Source organism: Hippoglossus hippoglossus, chromosome 18, assembly GCF_009819705.1.
Source record: "Hippoglossus hippoglossus isolate fHipHip1 chromosome 18, fHipHip1.pri, whole genome shotgun sequence".
NCBI lineage: Eukaryota > Metazoa > Chordata > Actinopteri > Pleuronectiformes > Pleuronectidae > Hippoglossus > Hippoglossus hippoglossus.
In genome coordinates this window covers 2,589,846-2,605,935 of record NC_047168.1, presented here as the reverse complement: position 1 = coordinate 2,605,935, position 16,090 = coordinate 2,589,846, and the positions used below count along the sequence as shown (strand labels likewise).

General features: G+C 41.7%; 1 protein-coding gene across 7 annotated transcripts in view; it reads left to right on the top strand.

Moving 5' to 3' along the window:
* Nucleotides 1-16,090, top strand: part of pde5ab (phosphodiesterase 5A, cGMP-specific, b) — an 80,580-nt gene that overhangs the window by 32,719 nt on the left and 31,771 nt on the right. For all 7 annotated transcript variants that reach the window (XR_004616942.1, XM_034615097.1, XM_034615099.1 and 4 more), the window contains exons 4-7: nt 2,494-2,583; nt 3,485-3,556; nt 3,847-3,936; nt 5,020-5,157. Coding sequence is in view for 6 of the 7 variants with exons in the window: in XM_034615097.1 (XP_034470988.1) it covers nt 2,494-2,583; nt 3,485-3,556; nt 3,847-3,936; nt 5,020-5,157 (390 nt within the window). In the remaining variant the exon portion in view is untranslated. The remainder of the gene's footprint in view (nt 1-2,493; nt 2,584-3,484; nt 3,557-3,846; nt 3,937-5,019; nt 5,158-16,090) is intronic.

Sequence of the window (16,090 nt, the reverse complement as noted above, 5' to 3'; positions counted from 1 at the left end):
TTAGTTTAGTTTAGGATTAGGGTTAGGGTTAGATTAGGGTTAGGCATTCAGTTGTCATTGTGAGGAGCTAAGGAATGCATAATGACGAGAAGCGTCCTCACAAGCAAAGTAAGACAATTTTCTGTGCCAACTTGTTTGTAATTATTGCTTGTATAAGTTTATGAATATACAAAATGAAATGGTAAGTGTGTGTCTCCGTGCGTTTATGATGTTCGATTTTTCAGATGAGACACAGGTTTATAGTGTGTTGTTTGTGTGTGTTTGTGTGTGTGTGTGTGTGTGTGTGCATACATTTGTGTGCATATACAATCAGTGTTGTACACAGTCATAAAATGCACATAAAACAATGCGAGTGTAAATCAATATTAGGGCGTGTGCATCATGCTGTGCACTAACTGACTCAAATAATGCACAATAATCTTAGTGTATATGCTGCAGAGTGCATTTGTGCAAGTGTGTGTGTGTGTGTGTGTGTGTGTGTGTGTGTGTGTGTGTGTGCGCGCGTACTACGGCGGAACCTGATACTGCTTACAGGAAGTCCATCTGCGTCATCTGAGGGACTCCCAGGCTCTCTGATTGTATCTTTAGCTTTCCATTAGTCTGCTCAGGATTACATTGATTTCAGCAGCGTAGTGAAAAACACCCCCCCCCTCGGCCTGTTTACATTGCTACAGCCCTCTGCTGGCCGGGGTGTTCTTATCAATGCCTTCACTGTGCTGCTTCCAAAATGCAATCTTGAGGGGGGGTGAAAAATAATCTTGCAGGATTTATCGTATCATTCGCTGAGTTTGGTTTTGATTTCACTTGATCCCATGACAATAGGTCAAAACACACACACACACACACACACACACACACACACACACACACACACACACACACACACACACAGGGCAATTTGAGAGAAGACTCTCTGCAAACAAAATCTCTCAGACACTTCATCCTCAGCCATAAAAGCAATACAGGGATACATAGTTGGTGTCCAATATCCAAACACTAAAAAGCTGAAACAAAAGTCAATACACAATGTAAACTGACCTCCTTTTGTACTGTGGAGGTTGAGGTCTGGAATAAAACCAGACTTTCTTCATTTGCTCTCACACATCTCTGTTGGTAACAGGTTAAGTATTGATGGAGGACATCATGTGGGTTGTTGATAATCTTAAGTAATAAAGTTTGTTTCTGAAGCTATTTTTATCCTTCTTGTTGATTTGTTGAAATTGGGTCAACAACTTCAATCAGCAACTGCCGATAATGACCAATCCCAAACCCAGCATGGAGCTGCAGGTGGTTCTACACCTGTCCATGTCCTGGTGCAGGAGCTGTGCCCTCGGGGAACAGTGGTTGTGTCATGATTTTTCAAGTCTGGAGGGATCAACCCACAATGGGCCGGCCCCTCCTACAAGGGTCAGGGGGTGACCCAGAAGCTGGACCGACATCAGCCAAAGAAACAAAAAGGACCCAGCTCACACTGGTGATGCACAATCCCGTACTCCTGGGCCAGGGCGAACATGCCACCAGCCCCGAAAACTGTGTGTGTGTGTGTGTGTGTGTGTGTGTGTGTGTGTGTGTGTGTGTGTGTGTGTGTGTGTGTGTGTGTGTGTGTGTGTGTGTGTGTGTGTGTGTGTGTGTGTGTGTGTGTGTGTGTGTGTGTGTGTGTGTGTGTGTGTGTGTGTGCTCAAGCTTTTCAAGTTGTTACTCTTCCAGTGTTATCTTTGGAGACTGAATATGTGCCGTAGAAGAAAGGAATCCTTTACAGGTGTAGCAACAGCAAACAGTTAGTTCCACCTTTGGTCACACTGAGAACCCTGTGAGACGCACAAAAACACTGCTGTGCTACAAACCTGAGGAGCCGAGTTATCTCACCACATCCAACCAGTTTTGTTTGGAGTGTGGTTTGTCTTGTTCCTCTTCTCGTCGTGGTTTTCTACACACAAACAGCTCCCCTTGAGTCCAGCAGATAATGGGAATGGACAGAGAGGAAACCAGTGTTTTAAAGGTCAGCCGGTGGGTGGGAGCAGCAGGAGAAACAACCCGCCTGACCAAAACATCTCTCCATCGGCGGGTCCTTATCATGTCGTCAGAAGCCCCCTCTCCCCTTTTAAACTCAACATTCACACACCAGAGAAGACGCTCGCCTCCTTGTGACTCATTACGAGTGCCATCAAAACTACAGTACGTAGGTGTGAGGCTGTGGTTTTTTGGAGAAGAGCAGAATTGGTTGCATAATGCTAACAGCTGCATGTGTGCCGCTACTACAGAGCAACAGTTTTTATTATGTAAATCGGACCTGCGGTTGTCCTGAGTGTAGGTGGTGGTGGAGGAGGTTGTTTGCATGCATGAGCGTCTGAATACGGATGAGGGCTGAAGCTGCCAGTGGCTCGTACTTTGTTCAAATGTTTGGTCCCTTTCAGTGGTGAATGGCAATGAGCACCAGGCATGATGAGAACAGTCCAAACCTGAAATGTGTGTGTCTGTGTTTTATTTCCCCAGGACCCGAGGTTCAATGCTGAGGTCGACCTGATCACAGGTTACAAAACCCACAGTATCCTGTGTCTGCCCATCAAGAACCACAGAGCCGAGGTGAGACAACACAGCTTCATCCTGTCAGGCAGTTACAGGTGTTACCCTCAACTGCGAGCACGAGGGTTTCACTTGTTGAATCCTGAATAAAAAGAACGCAAGAATATTTGTGCTTTAAATGTCGTGTAGGAAAGTGAAGGCTCATGTCAGTAATTAAATTGTCATTTTCTCAAATATACTTCATCGTAATGTATTGTTTTGAGTATTAGGGCCACTAAAAAGGAAAAAAATCGGGGATTTTGACAATAAAGTCATTATATTACTAGAATAAAGTCTCATTATCCTGAGGATTCAAGTCATAATACAACGTATTATGAGAAAATGTATATATGTACGAGAAGTAATACATTTATGGGCATAACGTTGTAAATTTACAAGTATAAAGTTGTAAATTTACAAGAATAAAGTCAGAGGTTTATGAGAATGTCATTATATTACAAGAATAAAAGAATAAAGCCTGTCACCTGCATGAAAATGAGTGATATGGAGCATCTTGTTAAGTTATACTTCAACATAGGTCTCACAAATAATGATGTGAAAGACTATGGCTTTCTTGACGAAGGGGGGGAGGGGGATTATACTGTTATCGTGATACTGTTAAATGATCTGACAAGCACATTATTAAAAGCATACTGGAGCACATACACTACACATTATCACTACAATGTCCAGTGATGTCATAATGTGTTGAGACTTACAACATCAGTAAGATGCACTGAGACCCAGAATCTTGTAAGGCCCCTTGTTTTCTGCAGTACTCAGGGTGTTTGCCCACTTTTCCCAGGCTGATGTCAAGCCGTGCTTTTGGCACACAGACTTGTGAAGCAGCGTGGACTGTGCTCCAGCTCCTTTTTTCCATATCAGATCTGTGTAGAGAAACAAATTGTCCCTTTGATCGCAGGTCGTCGGCGTGGCTCAGGCTATCAATAAGAAGAGTGGGGAGGATGGTGCCTTCACTGAACAGGATGAAAAGGTTGGTAAAACTCAGCGTTTCACTCACAAGGACGACGTTTGGTTCATGTATAAAAGTCTCCAGGGGAGGTACAGTATGTGTTGGGACAGTACTGTATTAATACTGTATCAGTACTCTATTCGTACATACAGAGAAAACTGTCTATCTTCCTTGTTCCTTATATTATCTGCCATTTCTCCGTCCTCACTTCTTTCCTCTTTCCTCTCTCCTCTTCATGTTCTCCCTGTAGTGCACTCTTCTCCCCGTCTTTCTACATGGTGCTCACACGTTGTTCTCTTCCTCCCTCACAGGACTTCTCAGCCTATTTGGCCTTTTCAGGCATCGTCCTGCACAACGCTCAGCTCTACGAGACGTCGCAGCTGGAAAACCGACGCAATCAGGTGGGTGTGATGGTTTATCTCCAGGTAATGAAAGATACTGTATGTAGCACAGTTTTCTGCACATTCAATAAAGGTTTACAGAACATGAAGAAAAAGCTTGTCTTTAATTACAATTTGAATTATATACTCAACAAATACAAAAAGGTACTTGAGATGTTTCCCTTTACTTAAAAACTGTAGTCAAACTTTCAATTGAGGCCGTGTTGTGCTGCAGGCTCAGGGCACGGTCACATGTACACAAATGCAGACGAATGTTGCGGGTCAAAGTTCAAAGTTGAACTCCACATGACACCGGCTGATGATTTGCCACAGGAAGCAAATATGTCATTGCACAGACTGGAAGTGAACAGGAGGCGAAAGCTGTGTCACAATTCAGGGGATGCATCCTTTGGAGACCTATTGTGTCACAGCAGTGCGACTAGACTCCTTCAATCCCCGAAAAACAACACTTCAATGGAAGTGAGGAACGGTTTTTCAAAGAGGACAAAACGTTCGATGCTTGAGGATCAGGCTTCACCTCAACCAAACAGCTAACAGCAATAAGGGGCGGGACGAGCTGGTGACTCAGATGACGGAAAGCCGTCTTATTTCCGGTCTGCCTTGGTGGTCTACCCAAGGCGGTCTTTGTGGGCCGGGAAGACCACATCCTCCGAAGGACGCAGCCCCTGAATTGAGACACAACTGCGGGTTCACCTCTTCTACATTCAAGTATGTGTGACCGTGCCCTAAAGCCTCATGACATGTCCGACTGTGACGTTTGTTTTGAACACTCGACTTTATCAGGGACAGTCCTGTGGCATAAGTAAGGCTTTCTGGTCCACAGTAGACTTTTCATTCCCAAACCATGTACATGTGACAGTAGTAGCCGTTCTTAGATACTAGCTCCTTGTTTTGTCTTTGCTGGCTTAGTGTCCCTCTCTTCCCACATTCTCTCTTTGTTGCCCTTATTTAAATCTCCTTCCTGTTCCTGAGCCATGTGGCTATTTTTTCCATTTTAAAGTTTCCCAACTCATATCGCACAGCCCTATTTCTGAAGACATGTGTATGCACGGACACAAATATCGACATGATGTATTCATACAGGTGCTGTTGGAGTTGGCCAGTCTGATCTTTGAGGAGCAGCAGTGTCTTGAGGTCTTACTGAAGAAGATCGCAGGAACCATCCTGTCCTTCATGCAGGCACATGCCTGTACCGTCTTCACTGCGGACGAAGACTCAATGGTCAGTACACACACCCACACACTCACTCACATGCACCCACATGCACGCACATGCAAACACACGCACACACAAATATAATACCAATATCCAAATGATAAATTCTGTGCTTTTATTATGTTGATTTGTTTTTAACTCATAAATGCAAACACAAGTGGTTCCATGATACCTGAGTTCATGAGTTTGAATTCAACATTTGATGGATGACTTGCAAACAGTGCTCCAGGTCAATGCTGAGTTTATAATCATATAATATCCAGTTCTTATACATAGCTTGTGTTAATGATTGTCACAGGAGCAAACAGTGGTGTTTATTTCTGGTATCTATTAGCTGTTATGTGATGGCTTATGTGACAACAACCTGTGACCGTGGACATGCTCAACAGCGTTTGAGCTCCTGTCGTCTGAATGATCCGGTTCAAATGATTCAAGTGATTGTAGAGCTGTCAATAATCACCCATGTTCAACATCTTCATTAAATCATCCTCAGAACAGGGGCGGATCCAGAGCCAGGGGGGGCACTGGCCCCAGCTGAAATGTGATTGCCCCCTGAAGTGCCCCTGTCCTTTCAGTAGTCTTTAAAAACAAAAAACTCACTTAATAACAATACTAACAGCACACAGACTGTTGCCTGTGGGCAACCAAAACCTGCTCTAACGTGATTGGTCAAACTAGGAAGTGAAACCAGAATCTTTCAGCCCCCAAATCTTGTCCCTCGCCTACAGATACTGCAGATTATTTACTGGCCTCATCGATTTAGTCCAGCCACAGAATGAAAACTCAATTTCTTTAAACAGACCCTTAATTATATATGTAGGCCAAGTTCATTTGTGACATTTGTGGTTGCTGCTGGTAACTGCAAGTATGTCACAAATACAGAGGATATATGTTTTGACCAGCGGGGGCAGTAAACACATCTTGACTGTGTGGGAGTTTTTTTTACAGGCCTGTAGTAGTAGTAAACTACTGTGCAATGAGGCAGTTTGAGAATGCAATCAAGATGAATGGCTGTTGTTAAAATAAAAAAAGGTAATGAGTGCGCTATTGACGTTTTTATTGTCTGAGGGCAAAAGACAAACTGATCTTTCTGTATCTGGACCCTGGTGGAGGCCAAATGTATGGTGGTGAACTATATAATAAACAGGACAGGATTTTAGAGAAAATATGAACTGATTATAAGCCTGTATGTTTATATAAAATGTTGAATAATTGATGATTCAGTAGCAGGAACTAAGACAAAGTGATGAACACTCCTCGTGTGCGTACACTCTGCCCAGAGCCACGAGAGAATCAGTTGTCAAGACCAAAATGGAAAAATGACAAATGCACTGACTGGTGTGACTTGAAATGAGAGCGTGTGAAGGAAGTGAATGATGATGATGTGAAGGAACGTAAACAAAACAGTCCCATCGGGTTTTTACTACACAGGGTGTGTCTTTGTTTGCTTGTGTAGGAATTTGCATACATTGTGGGTACACTATCATACAATTTGTCACTGTAGATCAATAAACTGTATATCAGTCATTTACAGATGGTCTTTAAAGGCTCAGGGTCCACTGGCTGCTTGACTGGAAAATACACATTTCACTTTCTTGTGCGTGCGTCCTCCCGTGTCAAGTCACGTAGAAATGACGCCACCATTGGTGTCGACAACGTTTTCTCATCTGTCACCAAAATAGCTTATGTATAAATAGCTTACAGTTCTGTCCCATTCTCACACACACACACACACACACACACACACACACACACACACACACACACACATTAATACAGTGCATCTATGTGCAGCAGTTTCTCTATCATACATCACTCATACAATGCCGTCACAGCCATCAGGGGGTTCAGTATCTTGCCCAAGGTCACTTCACAATGCAGGAGTTGGTATCAAACCACCTCTGGTTAGTGGACGACAATATTTGACACATTGTGTAAAAAAAATATTCTCCCATACTTTGGAAATGAAGATGAAAACATTTCAACAAGCCTATTTAAAGGCAAAGTCTGTACTTTTCTGCTGCTAGGGGTGTCTCAATCAAAACAATACCAAAAGACAGAGATTAGGGAGGTTTTGAGGTAGCGTGGGATCATTGGGGTTGTTGTCCCCGCAGCATTCATCATTCAGGAAGTTTGTATCTTCTCCTCTCCAAACCAAGCAGACATGCTGATTAAACCCAGTGAAAACACTCATTAAAGGTGCATCACGTTACAAACACGCTGACTCTGACGCTGTGTGACTGACACAGGGCGTCTCTGAGGGGCTGGGAGCTGGCTGCCGCGAATGTTTGCTCAGCTTGTTTCTGTGATCACTTCGGATCCAGATGTCTGATGACTCAAATCCTTCATCTGTTTCAAATGAAAATATAATAGAAAAATGTGGCTTAAAGCTGAATTAAAAACAGCCACTGACAGGTGAAGACCCTGGAGGCTGAAGGGGGAGTGAGCTTTTACTGCAGCAGTCTCTCTTTCTCTCTCTCTCTCTCTCTCTCTCTCTCTCTCTCTTTCTCCCTCTCTCATACTGTAGTTATATAAGACTAAGCTCGAGTTTGACACATATGGGTTTTTAAAGGGCCAATAACGACGGCAACCTCTGTAATTCTTTTCCACATTAAAAAGATGTGTATGTGTATATATGAGTGCAGGTCAATACATCCCTACCATAGTCTGTATATAAAGATGGACGACATGACGGCTCCTGAAAGTGAAGCCAAAATGTCTGGAGTACCCCCTTGTGGCTGACTGATGTAAAGGGCTGATGTATGTCCTAGTGCTTTCACTGTAACGTTTCCTGTAAGTTTAGATTTAATTAGCTATTTGATGCTATAGATTTGGGTAAAGTGTTGTGATTGACAGCTGAGATTGACTCGTGATTGGTCGAGTGTGTGCCTGGTGGGACCTAGATACTGCGGCTCCACACCACAATCACTTCTGCGCGGACTCTCGCTCCAAATGAAAATCTAAATCAAAAAACGCAAGATTGCAGCACCTGTATTAGGGATTTATTTTTGCTTCATTTTTGTACACTGTGAGGAAGAGGAGACTTGTCGTCCATCTGTATTATATTTATATATTTTTTTATATATAGTCATTGATCATCTTCAGCATATGCCGGTGACCAAATGAAATGATTTAGTTACCGAGATTAAAATGAAGTTTTACTCTAAGTTTGAAAATGATTGGAAACAGTTGGGAAGCACGCAGCTTTTTAGACATTTGAATGTAGAAAAGTGACACATTTTATCTTAAAGTCAGTTTGCAAGAAAACTAATGCAACAAAGATTTTCACAATATAATGACAAATTGTCAAAATGAGTTGAGAACAGCCCAAATATTTTGTACCAGACTCCGCTGTATTTTGCAGCTGATCATTTGATGAGTCATTAAGGGGGCTAAAGAACAGCTGAGTCAAAATAACAGCTGTTCAAATATCTTCGCTGCAGACGAGTATGACAACGTGCAGCTGTTTTGTTTCACTGGGTGAAAAGTTCAACGGCAGGAAATGAAAAGCAGCTTCTGCCAACACGATGAGTTATCTCAGAGGGACGTCTGACACTTGTGAGGACGAGTGGAAATGCAGAGTTTCTCTTCTGGAAATCAAGAAGTTTTATAAACAAAGCAGAGGGAGCCGTCGCTGACTGTAAATGCAGTTTATACTTCTGACACACACACACACACACACACACACACACACACACACACACACACAGCATTCGTCCTCTTTGGGCATTGACATTTGTTTTGGCTTGTCCTCCTCCGGGGCATCCATTGGCTGAAAAACGCACACTGACACATCACACTCGCATGCACAGAAAACAAGCACACTGGAAGAATGGAGCAAATTAACTGTCACACACTGAGGGAGATTGATATACGAGCATGGTTATCGTACTCCCACGTTCTCTGGAGGTGTGAGGCATCTAAATATCAACTCCCCAGCTGCACAGAAACCCATTGTGGAGCTCACTCTACCATTATTTTTATCTACACGTTGTAAACATCAGGGAATGAATGAAAGGGCTTCTTCTGCGTTACAGTGCTCTGTGCTTTTCCACATGAGTGAGTATAGGTGGTGCATTTACATTTTGTCCTAAATTATGTTTGTACAGTAATTTAAGGGAAGCTTGCAAGTTTTAGCATCCAGGAACTCCTCCCTCCCTTTCCTGGAAGTCTGTGCTGGGTCATTTGACCATTTGTGCCTCCAGCTGTTCGGTTCTGTCTCGGTGGATGCCCTCTATGTTCCGGTCTGTATACCAGTGTCTTGTATGATTAATGGATAATGCAACAACAGTGTTTACATGGACAGCAACATTCCGTCTATTGACCTTATTCTGAACTAGACATTATTTTAATTGGTGTGTACCATAGCTGCTAATAGAATATTCCATTCACATTCCCCTTCGATTAGGATCTATGCCTGTGTACATAATGCAGCTAAGATCGGAATATTACACCTGTATATTACATTTTTCTTTCTAATTTTGTAAAAGCTTCTACTCCATTTTTCCATCTTGTTCACCCAGGGCATGTGTCATCAAGCAGTTGGTAACTGCTGTATGTTGACGTTGCAGAATGCTGTGAAATCTCCCTCTAGGCCATTATATTGGGATTAAGATGTATATATGTCGACATAATGGCACTAGGCACAGAATATTCCAGAGGTCTTTTTTTGATTATTGCTTATTCAGAGTATGACAGTAATTAAGATAATCAGACAACACTGTTTACGTGGCAGCGTGTTATTCAAACTATTGGCTTCATTGGGTTAATATCAGAATATTGATGTCAATGTTAACAAAGTAAGTGAGTAATGGAAAGAAATGGAAAAAGGTATATTGGACTTGATGTTAGTCTGTGGAAGAGTTTGGACGACAACTCGACAGCCTATGCTCGGCCTTATTTAAGTCAAATTTCAAAAAAGGAAATAAAAACCATCACCAAGCTCTTTGAGAACATGCTTTTATTAGAGCTTGGCAACAGTAGTCCGACAATACTACTGATCTACGCTCTCTCTTTTCTCAAGAGCTTTCAAACACCTCTCTCAGATTTCATCAACAAATGATGGCGACCTGACTGACCTTGAATCGGCTCAGTTGTCCAAGTGGTCCATGTTAATAACCAGTAAATGGACTATATTTATTTAATCTACATCCAACAGACTTTATCAGTGGATGATGTCAACTCACCAATGAAATTATGGTCGGCTTAATTGCTTGGGAAAGTGGTAAATGCAAGTGAATTAGGATTCTTTTGTTATTAGTAATGTTTTTTATTGTCCCAGACTTGTAAAATGTAATACTGACATAAAAATGTGTTTTAAATTGATACATATTAACATTATTTTAGTGATTAAAATCAAACAAGAGTCCCACTTTATCAAAGCGTGGGTCGGAAGGGAGGAAAGCCTCTCCCTGCCCATCCTTTGCCGGTGCTTGCTGTATTTGTGGAGCGAGTGGAGTGGGAGTGCATGGCGGTCAGGATGACGGCAGCAAGTTAAGAGCTGTGCCGTAATTTTGGACCACAAACAGCAGCTCTTTAGAAGGAAGGTGGTGATTCAGGGGCAATTTTGGGGGTGGAGAAAATGACAGCGCTAATGCAGCACATGCAACGAGACTGTCCTCCCAGAGAACAGAGGGTTCCACTAGGTGTTCGTGGTTAGAGCGGGTAATCAAAGAACTCCCTGACTTTGTTGTAGACAACAATAGCTGACACTTTTTTTTGTTACATTCTCTTTGACTTTTCTTGGCCGTGCAGCCCCTGGTCTTTGCACAGTCGCTTCAGGGGAAACTGTCTCGGTTGTTTACTTCTTCTCAGTTGGTCTCAGTTATGATGAGGTCAGAGATGTGTGCGTCAGAAATGTTTTACCTCCCGAAGAGAAAAAACGCCCGAACAAAGAAGAAGCAGCTGCTCAATGAACCCGACATCTGGTTAATTAAGAAAAAACAAACCCATTAAGGTTTAACAACGTCACTGAGCGCCTTAGGAGCGTATTAACACAAACATTTTACAGATGGTATAATAAGGTTCTGATTTAATGAATTATAATCAAAACAAACTATACTTGCGTGGCAAAGGAGAAGTCTAATTGAGTATTTCACTCAAACCGCTGTATTATCCTAAGAGGTTTTATATGGTTTAGATTTGCATGGGAGTAATTGAAACATGAAAGTCATTGATGAAATGTAATGACTCTAAATCTATAAAAATTTGCTGGCAATTATGCCTCCGTGCTTATGACAGCTTTCAGGTTGTCTGTCCTATTCTTGTGAATCGATATCTCGAGAACACCTTAAGGGAATTTATTCAAATACTCTGTGGATTTAAGGATGAACTGATTAGATATTAATGGTCAAAGTTTAAGGTTGTTGTGACCTTACAAACACATTTTGGAACTTGTGAAGATAATATTTCAGGAATACCTCAAATTTGGTACAAATGTTCACTTGGACTCAAAGATGAAGTGATTCAATTTGTGGCCAAAGGTCAAGGCCACATTGACCTCATGTACTTATGAATATATCAGAAACATCCATAGGGAATCTCATTACATCTGGCAAAAACGTTCTCTCGAACTCAAGGATGACCCGATTAGCATTTGGAGGTCAAAGTTCAAGGTCACAGTGGCCTCACAAAACCTGTTATTGGCCTCTTGAACATGATATCTCAACACAACCTTTAGGGAATTTCCAATTGTGACTTGGACTCAAAGATGAAGTGATTAGATTCGGTTAACCCTAACCCTAACCCCCCACAGGTACACCTCTCATTTAACTGAGTAGCTTTGAAGTGACTGGTGAAATGTACAGGGTAATGCCCAGCATCGCCTTGTGTAGGCCCAGGTTTCATGTATTAATGTAGGAAAACAGAAATATTGTCGGGGCGGCTGTGGCTCAGGAGTAGAGCGGAGTGTCCACTAATCACGAGGTCTGCAGTTAGATCGCAGTTTACCACATTCCCCATGCCGAAGCACCCTCGAGCAAGATACTGAACCCCAAATTTCCCTGACATACAAAAAGTGCTGCCCATAGATGCACTGTGTGAATGTGTGTGTACATGGCATAAAAGCTTATACTGAACTGTAAAGCGCTTTGAGAGGCCATAAAGAATAGAAAGGTGCTATTTCAGTATAGACCATTTAGCATTTGTCTGTGAAATAGTTTTTTATTCATGCAGACAGTTGTCAGTTGTTGGTAAAAGTCAGAGAAAACTCGCATGGAATACTGAAGCACTAGTGTGATCAATATTCTATATGCTCTTTTGTCAAATAACAATGTTAAGCTATGAGAATGAATGGGAAAACATGGTGAATGTACAAAGAACCAGTGATCCAACCAAAGAACCTCTGAAGAGCCTTTGTTTCTCTGAGTGTACCAGGTTCTGCACGCACGCACGCACGCGCACACACACACCATGTTTGAACATAACAGCAAGCCATTCTTTGCAAAAGTTTCACTAACACTTCAGCACATTTATTACCCGCAACCATTAACCTTTCAACAAAAACATGATGCATCTGACAGCTCTGGTGTTCTTGCTGTCAAGTCATTATAAACACTGGTAGTCAATGGTATGTTATTATCAGCACTGATGCCATAAAATGACAACCACATTGCACATTATTGCCCATTTAGCAGCTGATGTGTGGGTGCTGGGCAGCCACTGCTTTGTGGTCAGACTGGTTTAATGTTCAGGGACAAACTCTTTTTTGATAGAGGCCTTTCTTCAGCAGAGAACCAAACATGCAGCATTTCTTTTCCTCTCTGGCACAAGTTATATTTTCCGATAAACAGGATCAAATTTATCTGCACTTACCTACATTGAACTTGGCTTTGGCGTTTCCAGCCTCGCCACCAATCCCAACAAGAGCTCGGTTTTAGAATTCATTCCACTGCGCTGATTACACGTTATTGTAAATATTGGTTTCGCAAAGTATCAACTGCTTGGCAAATATACCTTTCAGTATTTGTATTATGGTCTGGGGTAACTGGATGGTGGAGTGCAATGCCATTGAAGTGGTTTGTTTTAGGTTACAAAACAGTGGGGTTTGACTTCCCCTGTTTTGTATTATTAGTGGGTTAGCCCAATTGAGATGTAGGCTCTTGCTGTAAACATTGTCCAGGCTATGAAAACAGCCTTCATAAAAGTTACACAACAAGGTTTTAACAACTGAGACGATACTCAAATGCCTACACAGATAGCTTTGGTTTCAGACGTCCATGTTTTGAGTTGCACATTTTAGCCTCATTCCCAAACACAATGGAGACGAATGTTGAATCAGCAATGTTCCTTTCCAGAAACTCTTTTCAGTATAGTCTTAATATCCATAGACTTCACTGAGAGGAGTTTATATTGAAAAACTGTCTACAGAAAACTGGATTACCAAGTAGGCAAAGGAGACAGATGCCCTCGAGGAGTTAGGGTTAGGGTTACTAACTAGCCCCATGTCTTATAGAGGCTCCTTGTGTCAAAATCAAGCTTTTAGTACCTATCATTTTTGCCATGGCAGCGGCTCTTGGGATTGTAATGTTAGCCTTTTTATCAATTGATCGGTCCACTGACTTGGTCCAGACTGAAATACGGTATCTCAACAGCTATTGGATGATTGCCTTGAAAGGACTGAAATGAAATTGGTTCAGACAAACGTTCCCAGCGGATGAATCCCACTGACTGTGGTGATTCCCTCACTTAAGCACCACAGTGATTTTGATATTTGGGGTTCTATTGTGGAATATACTTTGTGTGAGTGATGATTAGTATTAGCATGTTAATAACTAAAGAAAACAAACATTACTTTTTGGTGTATAGCTATGGCAGATCCAGGATTGTTTTCAACCTCAAACTGTAATTTCTCAACACTGTGACTCCTGAAATTAATTTCAATTCAACTTAATTCACCCCATCACAATATGACAGAGGCAGAATTGTGACAGATTTGGATTCATCAAAACAAGTAGAATTTATAAACTGCGTTGCTGCGCTGCAGTGAGAAAATACTTTGACTCTGTTATGAATGAAAATGCTGTATTCTATGCATGTTATAAGCTGCAACCCACTTTATACATAAGTCATACGTAACAAGTGTGTGTATTTGTGTCCCACTTAGGAGACAAGCTGTCTCCCGTTCTTTTATGCCACACTCTCTTTCTCTCTCTCTGTCCTTACTAAACATTTACTCTGAGATTTAGGACTTTTACTGGTCTTATCTACAAGACGGTCCTTTGTATACAAGTGTCAGTATTAAATGTCTGTAGCTTCTCAAGTCAGACCCACAGGTCTGTGGATTTGAAAGTAACCTTTCCTCTGGGAAAGCAGCTTTCCTGTAGGAAATGTAGTAAATGGCCGTGCTTGTCTTTAACATCGACTGTACCAACAATAACACAGGAGTTTTTAAGATGTTGGCCTGCGCTGGCTCACTTCATTTTACTGCAGTGTGTGGCATCTGTTTAGACATAGTGTGGTGCATGTGTGTGTTTTGCTTGTGCAATCATGTGTATGGTGTGTGTGTAGCACACTTGCATTTCTGTGTGACGTACATGTGATGTTATTAGCATATTCTTTATGAATGCTTGTGTGAACACATTGTGTTTGCATATGTGCACAATACACTATGTTTGACTGTGGTAGCATTTGCATTTGTACGGTGTGCGTGCATGGCAATGTGTGTTTATGTGTGTGAATGATATGTGATGGGGTCTGACATCTGGCCCCGCTAGGAGTGTTTTGTTCTTCTGTGTTGTTTAACTCACCCCAGCAGAAATAAATCTGGACTTGGCTACAGGTCTCCTGAAACATATTAGGCTGTGTGTGTATGAGAGTGTGTTTGAGTGTGTGTGCATGTTGTACCAATCTCTACAGATTTTAAACTACCTGCAGTTTTCAATTCTCCCTTTATTTCTTCCTGTCTTTCCCACAAGTCATCCTGCCTAAACTACAACACAGGCACTTTTTCACTGCCTTCCAAAACCACCCATATGACTGATCTGATGCTTCTGGTTTCCTTGCCTAATCTGCCACATCTGTTTGGTTACATTCAGAAAACTGAAAGGTTGGGTAGGTTTAGGGGGAAGATACAAAAAAACAGGTCATGGTTAAAATCATGCTAGCAACTCTATGAGGTTATAGTTTGCTTTGAGTTTGCTTTGAGATAGTAATATACTAAAATTAACTTTGATAAAGTTAATTTTAGTATATTACATGCTTACCACAAAATATGAATGTTCAGATGCTTCACAGAGTCAAAACTCCAGCGACATGTATGAACGAGAACAACTTTATTGTGAGACCAACTTATTTCCACTTGGCCACTTCCTCAAGTATTTGGTCGTAAACCAAATTCCTGGACAAATATAAATTTTGACCTAATGATTATTGAGTACAACTCATCCTTCTGGAAACATGACTCTGTACCAAATTTTGTGTGAACCCATATGTCGAGACATTTCGCTCAAAACCCCAAATGTCTCCCTTTTTAGTAGCACTAGTCAGGGCACCATCAAAGTTAGCATGATTTAGTTTCTGGATGTCTCTACCAATTTTATGCCAGTTCCCCATCCTTTGATGAACTTCATGGTCACCAGAGGATGTCCCAAGCAAGTCAATCAAATATTTGCTGAGGTATTTTTGTCTGGAGCAAAGTAGTGAACCTACTGAGCAACTTGCCAACATTGTAATCCTTACAACCTCATATCTTCCCTTGAAACTACTTGGTCAACATTAAGAAAAGATTGCTGTCATGGTTAAAATCTATCTGTAATGGTGTAACAATGTCATGCTACTTACTGCACTTACCAATATGACTGTAAGAAGTCACTTTGAGGTAAAAGCATTTGAACAAAAAATACAGTTTTCTGAGATTTCTTGCGTTTTTGTTTTCTTTGTCCAATGCTCAGAGGTAGTGCGGGTTGTCTTCTGTCTCACCAGAAGGTTTGGCAGTGTCTTT